Below are 9866 nucleotides of genomic sequence, written 5' to 3'. Positions count from 1 at the left end.
GGCAGGAGCGCTGCTAAGAAATTGTGCAACAATTCCTTTACCAAGAGGAAAGGTCTTTCAACGGTGCACTCTGTGGTATTTTGGGGTGCATTTTGCAAAATACAATGTTTCCACATCACAAGAACCACATAGTCAGCAAAAAAGATGGAGTAGCCATTTATGACTGATGAAGGAGGTGCCATAGTCATGAGGCACTGGGGTTATTGTAGCAGTTTATCAAATAAGACAACATTTAAATGTTTATTTAAATACATATTAGGATAGACAGGAATTGAAATTGAGCAGGAGTAGACTACCCTGCTTTTATTGATTGATGACTGGAGCTGAAAAACAAAAGCTCTAAATGAAATTAAGAGACAGATGTTTGATTGATTGATGGCACAATCTGCAGCAGAGATGTATTTCATTTCACACTTATTTGGAGATGAATGGAAATGCTGAGTTCAGGGTGGAAAGTAGTAGTTCGAGCGGGTATCTCATGGGGACTGCTGTTACTGTAATCCACCCTGCTGTAAATGCTGACCCACAAGTAAGCTATGTAAAAGCTCAATGCAGACATTGTTTAAGCTTAAGGATAATATGTTAAATTAAGATTTTGGCAACTTCTGTGAATGAAATACAAATCATGTTAAACAACACTTGATTTACCATGGTTGGATTATGTTTTCATGGACTAATTACTCATCTGTGTGTGTAATGCCAAAATATTCACACTTTTTTTTTTTGTGTATATCCAGGTTTTTATGAAGGATATTTTAGGGCACATCAAGTTATGTGAAAGCAGCTGTTGGCATTTTAGTATGAGCTAGATTTGTCAAACATCTTGATTGCCTTGTAATTCTCATTGCTTTCTCGTACTGGGCATACAACACTCAACTAAGGGCAAAATCACAACTGGGAGTGATTCATGGTGATTGCCTTCATCAACCATTTACAGCTCTGCACTCTAAAAGGTTAAAACTTGCCTTAAAAGTGGCTTAAGCAGATGCTATTTATGAATCTCACTGCTTCAACTGCAATTACCACCTGTTCTGCTGCCTTTAAGAACATCTTCCTTGAGACATTGCTGGGCCTAAAGCTCTTCAATGAGAAAATACTTTTTATGAAACAGCAGCTTACCAATCCCACATAAATCATGAAACATTTGACACTTTATTATAAAGAACACAAAACAACAAAACAAGCAACAGGGATAGAACACTAGTACACATTCTTATATAAAACAAAAGCTGCATGACGGCAGTTTCTCTTCTTTTTTTAACATTTAAGCATTGGTAATTATACTTTTTTTTTTTAAACCTTCAAACATTTTGTAACGTCCTATGTTTTTATCACAACAAAGGAGAGATGCTTTTAAGCACCCCTTAAACAAAGTTAAATGTTGATTTTCTTAGTATCAGCACAAAGCTCTTCTCTGTTGATAGCCTCTGCACCACCAATGAGCTAAAAGCAGGTTTGCTCTTAGCATTCGCTTTTATGTTGGTCAGGCTCCTCTTCTGAAATGCCATACTTTTGAAGGATATCAGAGTATAACTGGTATTCTTGCAGGCAAGTGGGAATAGGTAGCTTGCGGACATACTGGTCTGAGCGCAAGCGTTCACTCTTTAACAGAGACCTGATCTCCAGCCTGCAGAGGTGAGCCAATGTAGGGATCGAATCTGAAACAAGGGCAAAGGGAAAAGAATGCATTACAGCAAGGGTTCAAATAATGACCTATATACAGTATAGCGGCTCAGTGTGATAACACTGAACAGCAAAATGGGTTGTGCACATAATATGTAGTGTGGCAAAAATAAGTATTTGATATAATACAGGGTAGACTGCTTATGAAGAAAAATGCATTGATTTGCTTCATTCTGTTTTACACATATTCAAGGCAGGTCTTTTATATATATATTTTTTTAATGTAATTTATCATATTTTAGTCATTTTTAATGTACTTTATCATATTTTTTGACCATTATGAAAATAGTATGCAAATATTTATCATATGCAATACATTCGGTCTTGTACATTTTTTTTACTTGTGCAACTTTATGATGGCCTTCTCGTGAATTTTTTTTTTTTTTTTTTTTTTAGAGGAATTGTCTGTTTCCAGTTTAAAAGTTTGCAAAAAAATAATGTAAACGTACCTCTTTTTGACAATAGAAAATCACCCACCAGATTGCAATTGATTGGACCTGTACCAAAATCTGACAGTGTACCACTTTCTGACATTACACAGGTCAAGTTATGGTACACATATCACATTTTGACGACGTACCACTTTCTATCACTACACCGGCTCTATAGTCCAGATCACGGCTTCTATAAAAGTGAAAAACAACGTCCACAAAATTGAACCTGAAGCTTATCGATAAACGTCATGTACATTCAAACAGTATTCCATTTCCAAAAGGAAAGAAGATAGTGGCAGACAAGTTGAAAAAGGCATGCAAATAGAATAAATCTAGCTAAAACAAATAAAATCGAAATCATTTTTTTTGTATTTTTATTTTTTATTATTTGTGCATTTTTTCTAAGGGATATCAGACAACGTCTGTTCGGTAAACTGTTCCCCCACTACTACCACTAGTTTAATGAAAATTGATTTGAGTTTGTTTCAAGGACTCGAGACTCGAAGTCAAGGACTCGAGGCTTGAGGACTTGACTACAAGTCTGATATAGATATATATAAAAAATTATCCTGAGTCGTTAAAAAAAAAAAAAAAAGAAAAAAGGCATAATAGCACAGTAGTGACGTCAACATGTCGTAATTCCTCTAGAGGAAAATATACTTGAACTTTGACCCATTCGACCACTTTTAATTAAAAAACAAATTAAAGATATTCCTGTCAATGACTTTCAAAATTACAATCACATGACTTGTGGGTGTTGTCGAGTTTTTTAGGCACTTAACAAATATCTCTATCTGTGAAGATTCACAATCATCCTTCACCAACGGGAGCACCAACCAAGAGAGCGACATAAATCTTGACTGACATCGACTAATAAAAAAAAAAAAAAAAGCATACCCCACTGAAACACATTTTCCTTAATGCGTTATTTTTTTGCTGTTCATTATTATTATTATTAATTTCTTAGCAGACGCCCTTATCCAGGGCGACTTACAATTGTTACAAGATATCACATTATTTTTACATACAATTTCCCATTTATACAGTTGGGTTTTTACTGGAGCAATCTAGGTAAAGTACCTTGCTCAAGGGTACAGCAGCATCCACCAGGGATTAAACCCACAACACTCCAATCAAGAGTCCAGAGCCCTAACCACTACTCCACACTGCTGCCCTCATTATCTGCCCAGTTTAAATTCACCGTTCCTAAATTATCAAAAATAAAATTATATTTAAGATTCTTTAATAGACAATGTACGTTATTATTATACATTAAATGTACTTGCAATCTGAACCTTAACACCCGTTTATTGTCTTTTTTTATTACAGATATTAATATCCATGTATACAAAAAAATAACAGATAGGCTTCAGTGAGTAAAAGGAAAATAATTCCACCTCGGGTTTCTGTGACCCGACGGTCTCCTAGTTTATGACGTCACATAAATCCTAGATGGAATTATTCTCCTGTAACTCACTGAAGCCCATCTATTATATTCTCTCTCTCTCTCATTGAGCTGGTATTGGCAGGTCCCCATGGAGAACAGAGGTATTACTGCAGTCCTTATGTATGTGGAGATGGAAGTGGATCTCCTACAGATCTATTGGTCTCCTGGGAGGACTGCCTTGATGATGGTGGTGGTGGTGGAGGTGACAGGAATATCAGGAAGTAAAACTTGCCTATTTCCTTTTTATGGCCATAGAAAGATCAGCATCCCTGGGCCTGCTGAAAGTGGCTTCCCTTTCCAAAGGTACTAGAATCGCTGAGGCCTGAAAGGCAACTGCTTGTTAAGAATCCACCACTGGGGAATGTGCCTCTCACAGCTACTGAGCAGGATAGATCACCTGTGTCGCCTCCTTCGTATGTAACAGGGGATCATTCAGACCACTGCCAAGAGGGAATCCTTTTGAGAATGGCAAATTACAGTAGTTTGATTTGTGCGCCTATATTTCCTCCGTACCCAAGCAAATGCAGGAGAAATTTGGACAATAAGAACACAAGAAAGGTTACAAACAAGAGGAGGCCATTCGGCCCATCTTGCTCGTTGTTAGTAGCTTATTGATCCCAGAATCTCATCAAGCAGCTTCTTGAAAGATCCCAGGGTGTCAGCTTCAACAACATTACTGGGGAATTGGTTCCAGGCTCCCATATTCTCTGTGTAAAAAAGTGCCTCCTATTTTCTGTTCTGAATGCCCCTTTATCTAATCTCCATTTGTGACCCCTGGTCCATGTTTCTTTTTTCAGGTCGAAAAAGTCCCCTGGGTCAACTGTCAATACCTTTTAGAATTTTGAATGCTTGAATCAGATCGCTGAGTAGTCTTCTTTGTTCACGACTGAATAGATTCAATTATTTTAGCCTGTCTGCATATGACATGCCTTTTTGGTTATGACGTGAGCTTTTATGGAGGATGTGTCACGGGCTTTTACACTGAAAAGGATTACATCAATGATCTCTGGGTAAGAGATCAGTTTAATTCCTCCTGACCAAGCAACATGGAGACCAGGAGTTAACTCTGTGTGTTCATCAGACGAGGTAAGAAACTGAAATTATGCATCATGAAAAAATAGGCAAATATTTAGTACAACTAAAAATAAAACTAAAATCAAACAAACGTCAACTGAAGTGTCAGGGTAGATTCAGACTGGAATCTGACTGCTCATTGGGCAGCTCCCCCTGGTCTCTGAGCTTCACCCCCTTCCTCTCCCCCCCCACCTCATCCACACCTCCTCCTGAAACAAAGCATTTCACTGCAGTATGCTGGCCACCTGCTGGAGCATTACAAGGATTCTTTGAAACGCTCCGAGACAGACACAGAAGCAGAGTGCATAGGACACATCTGCTTTAAAATGCCTTTCAACATAATGTAACCCTGTCTGAAGTTCAATGATGCATCTGGTTCTGAGCTACCTGGATTCTTTGCTGGCTGATCCGTGTAGCACACCTTGACGATTTTGAGGGAGGTGGGTTTCAAAGTGCTTTCTCGCCCCCTAATATTAGAGTAGCAACCCAATCATTAAAATTTAATCCCAGACTCGTGTGACCATCTCTTTTTGTATCCCCTTTTAATAATAATAATAATAATAATAATAATATAAAAAAAGTTATTGAAATGGGTCAAAACAATATTTTGTCCCATATGCTTTGCCTTGAAGTCAGGGGGTTAGAACTTATTAAGCAGACCTCGTACTGGGGGGGGGACTGAAAACAGAAATAATCCCCAAATGTTGCGGAATCATCTAGGATAATAGAATAATGTTATAGGTGTTCATTTTTACAGAAGCTTTTAAAATGCTCTAACGCTTCCATTTTCACTGCATGGAAGGCTTAGAAATAACTGTTTTATATCAACATTCTTATTGTATGTGAAAATGAGAGACTGGTCCCATGGCATTGATAGGTTTAGAGGAAAGATATTTGAATTAAATTAGCAGGAACAAACACTTTAAACATTAGCAGTATTATTTTACTCCTGTGATCCACATTCTCACAGGGATTAAAGTAAGGCTTGAAACTGCATTCTAATTAGCACTCCACCTTTTTCTTGGGAAACACACACTTTTCTGATTGCAGAAAACTAACTTGAGGCATTTCCCATTGGAGTTTTGCACTCAAAAACATTTTGTTTTACAATAAACATCTATTCAGCACTTTGCCAAATCTCAATTTCACCCAGAAAATGATAATGTATAGAATCTATGTTTTCACAGTGAATATTGTTCAGATCTAAAGTCCTTCAGTGTATTTTTGTCTTTATAGAATTTGTATGGGTTGATCACTTTCTACATTCACTGTCATGCCAGGGTTTGTATAACTAGCTGCAGCTGCTTTATATTATCCCACACACTGGCGGTATACAATTGGGTGCTGGTTATATATTTGCCAATACCCAGTGCAGTGTATGACGAAAAAATACAATTTGTAGTTTTGCCTTTTAAATTTATTAATTTTTTTTAAAGTGATTCCTAAAGTGATTCCTAAAGATGGCTGGCTGCACTTTACTTCATTTCCACATTATGTTCTTTAAAGAATTTACTCAGACTGTAGGTACAGATGTTAGACAAAAAAAAATACAAACACCAGCCATAATCCTGTACTGTAAACCATGAGATGGCAAAGACTGCACTGATCAACCTAGTCTGGAAGGTGTTTAAATACTAAAATGGAAATAGTGACAATTACTCAATGTTTGCCACCTCTAATTCCTTCACAGAAGCTGGGACTGGAAATCTGCAGCCAAGTCTGTTCTCCAGAATGGCCCACAGTTTCATCCCGTTATGAGGCTGATCTTGTGAAAACATTACTATTCTGTTCAGTCTTGTAGGTCTATAGTCAGCCCTTCATCAGTTTCTGTCAGATATGTGATCTTGCCCATCTTGATTGAAATTAACCCATTATTACCCTGCTGTCCCCATATACAAGCAGTGAAGCTGAAAACTGCTTTATGGGTAAAATAAAATCTGTTTCGAAGCTTTTATCCACAATGAATTGCCATGTAACGCTTGCCAGAATTGCTTTTCTTTTCCGTCTTCATCTTCATGTTCTGCCTTTTTTCCATTTAAGCTATAGCTTGGACTTTATAGGGTTCTATTAAGTGACTTAAGAAGTGCCCGTTATCTTAGTCCTTTATATGTGACAAGGTTAAATGATGCATTCACTTACAAAGCAGGTTTCCGGTGTTTAGCTCCAAACTTTTCTTCTTTTAAAAATCGAGGTGAGGGTCATATTTTGATTGATATTGTTTTTACGGAGAAACGCTTTCTAAACCCTCTTATCTTCAAAGGAGTATTCTCTTCTCGGTGATCTAACTGATTTGGTGTAAATGTATGTTGGTGATTTACAGTGGAGCCTGTAGGTGAATAATGTATTTGTTGCAAGATATTCTGAATAGGTAAGTGTGTAGTGCATAACTGCAAATAAATGCTGTAGCATTTACGACAATTATATGGCACTTAACAGCCTCCCTTGATTCTATATAGATGTAGATGACTGTCAAACACACTTAACAATAATTGTTCAGTACAATAAATAAGAGACTAAACAAATGTTCAATAATATCATGATAAATGATTACTGTTACAACCCTAATCCCAGATGTGTACTTGTAATATGTACAGTAAGCATGTTTGTTAGAGACACACTTAAAAATGATTTGCATATCAGCATTACCATCTTCGGTACAGATTAATATTTATTTTTTCTCAAAACTAACCCTTAGGAGGTATGACTTGTCCATATTAGGCTAATTTACAAATTGCTTAATTTGTTATTGCGCCGGGAACACACAGCACAAAGTGCGGGGCAGGGGCAAAGTCACATGATCAGTCCGATTTACAGCATGGCTTTAAAGTCCGATTTACAGCATGGCTTTGGCAGCATTGAGCTGATAGCCACAGAAGCGAGATAAATGCGCCCCCTTCAGAATTGTGTGTGCAAACACCAGCTCCAGCGTGAGAACAAGCCTGGATATCGTAACAATATGTACCCAGGTGCTTGTGGGAGATATTGGGGGTTCATTTATAGAGGTTGTATGCCTTTAAGAAGAAAGGCGTGATGGGATATCAGCTGTTGTCAACTGACATACAAATGCAGCGGTGCTGGATTATTACACTCCGGTTTCATGCAACAGTTATGACGGTGCCCAAACGTGTGTGAGTACTGTTGTGTAAAAAAAAAAAAAATGGTTAAAATGAACAGCTGCATTCAAAAAATGTAGAACATCAAAAAACAAAAAGACCAAAAACTTACCTTAAAGAAAGCAATTTAAATGAAGCAATACGCTCAAAAATTAAGTTAAAAAGGAAGTGAAAAGGTTACCGTTTTCTGTGTGAACTCCAATAACCCTACGTTATCTTTCCCCAGTCAAATCAGAGTGCTTAACCACTTCAACACCATGACGTATGCATGTACGTCAATTGAAAACCCACTTACAGTACCATGCCGTACATGCGTACGTCACGTTTCCCATTCTATTCTATGATCGGTTTCTCAGTCTAGCGTTTCAGGTTTCATTCTCTAAAGCAGTGCTAATACTGTGAAATGTGCAATGAAAGTTGGGGGGAGGGTCAGGTGACATTTTTATCCAATTGCGTGTCATGTAGCAATTCCAGTCGTAGCTGTGGGCGTTTAGAAGGCTGAGATATATTGCAGGAAGCCATTCAGCTTTTACAAGTATATATAGTGTTTTAATTTTTTTAATTTTTTTATTTATTATTAGTTTTACTTGTTTAGTTATAGTTTATGTAGTTTTTAGCGAAAGCTAAACATGGCAACATACATGGTCTTTCTATAACGAGCAACGGGAGTGAAGTTGGTTCGGAGGATTTCGATACCAGCGACAGTGACTTATCACTCAGCGTTTATGATGAAGAGGATGTGGAGACAAGAACAGAACAAACTGTACAAACAGAAGAGCATGCAGCTGCATGTAAGTCAGCTGCAAACAGGAAGCTGCTTGGTTTGAAATGGCAGTGCTGCAACGAAATACTATCAAAACACCGCGCTGGGTACAGGCAATGCGGCAGACAGATCCATCACAATGCCTGTGCAAAGTAGCCGTGTACACGCATTTGTGACTATCCCTCCAACACAAGGGAAGCAAACACCGTAAAAAAGGTGCAGGGTCTGCTACGAAAATGAAAACAAATGAAAGCACGCAAGAAAAATGTGCAGTGGTTGCGAAGGCAATCCCGGGTTCTGTTGTATTGAACATTTCAATAAATTTATTGAAATGTTATAATTATTTGATCATTACTGTTTACCGATTATTATCGTTATTAGCAGCGTTTTTGTTTTCATTGTTAAAAAAAGTTTTTATCTATCTTGAATATGGGTATGTAGTACACAGCAGCATAAAGGGTTAATGAAAAACACAGTTTAAGTCATTTATTTGTGTTTTACTCATCATATGTTAACATTTTATAGCAATTACAGGTTTGAAAACATTATTATTATTATTTTCAAAATCTGGTACCTGGGAAGGGGATTCATTTTTACATCTGGAGTTGAAGTGGTTAAATAAGCACGGTAATTTACCATAATAAAAAACAGTAATGAAAAAGAAAATGTAGAACATAAAAAAGCGCAACCAGATAGTCAATGAAAGACAACACATTATTCAAATTGTCGTATTATATATATATATATAAGGTAAGGCAAGTTTATTTTTCCGTTAAAAGTGCTCCCGGCTATAATGTTCTGCCGCCCGGCTGTACAGAATTCCTGGGGAGAACCCTGACTATTCCTTTGAATTTAAGACATACTTTTTTTTGTTTGTTTTTTTAATAATTTAGTCGTTGCCAATTACTTTTTATTATTTTTTCCCCCAATTTGAAATGGCCAATTATTTTTAGGCTCAGCTCACCATTACCACCCCTGTGCTGACTCGGGAGGGCGAAAACGAACACACGCTGTCCTCCGAGGCGTGTGCCGTCAGCCGACCGCTTTTTTTCACACTGCGGACCCACCATGCAACCACCCAAGAGCTACAGCGTCGGAGGACAACGCAGCTCTCGGGCAGATTACAGGCAAGTCCGCAGGCGCCCGGCCAGACTACAGGGGTCGCTGGTGTGCGGTGAGCCGAGGACACCCTGGCTGACCTAAACCCTCCCTCCCCCCGGGCGGTGCGCCGCCCCCTGGAAGCTCCCGTCCTCGGTCGGCAAAGGAATAGCCTGGACTCAAACTTGCGACGTCCAGACTATAGGGCACATCCTGCACTCCACGTGGAGCGCCTTTACTGGATGCGCCACTCG

At 38.2% G+C, this 9866-nt stretch overlaps 1 protein-coding gene across 1 annotated transcript in view; it reads right to left on the bottom strand.

Annotated features, from left to right (window-relative positions):
* Positions 1 to 1133: 1133 nt before the first annotated feature.
* Positions 1134 to 9866, bottom strand: part of LOC117403236 (ankyrin repeat and SOCS box protein 3) — a 53296-nt gene continuing 44563 nt past the window's right edge. Inside the window, exon 9 of the mRNA XM_034005233.3 lies at positions 1134 to 1658. Coding sequence (XP_033861124.1) covers positions 1462 to 1658 — 197 coding nt within the window. The 3' untranslated portion in view covers positions 1134 to 1461. The remainder of the gene's footprint in view (positions 1659 to 9866) is intronic.

Source organism: Acipenser ruthenus, chromosome 5, assembly GCF_902713425.1.
Source record: "Acipenser ruthenus chromosome 5, fAciRut3.2 maternal haplotype, whole genome shotgun sequence".
Lineage (NCBI taxonomy): Eukaryota > Metazoa > Chordata > Actinopteri > Acipenseriformes > Acipenseridae > Acipenser > Acipenser ruthenus.
Note: the sequence above shows the minus strand (reverse complement) of the source record. Positions and strands in the feature narration are given on the sequence as shown.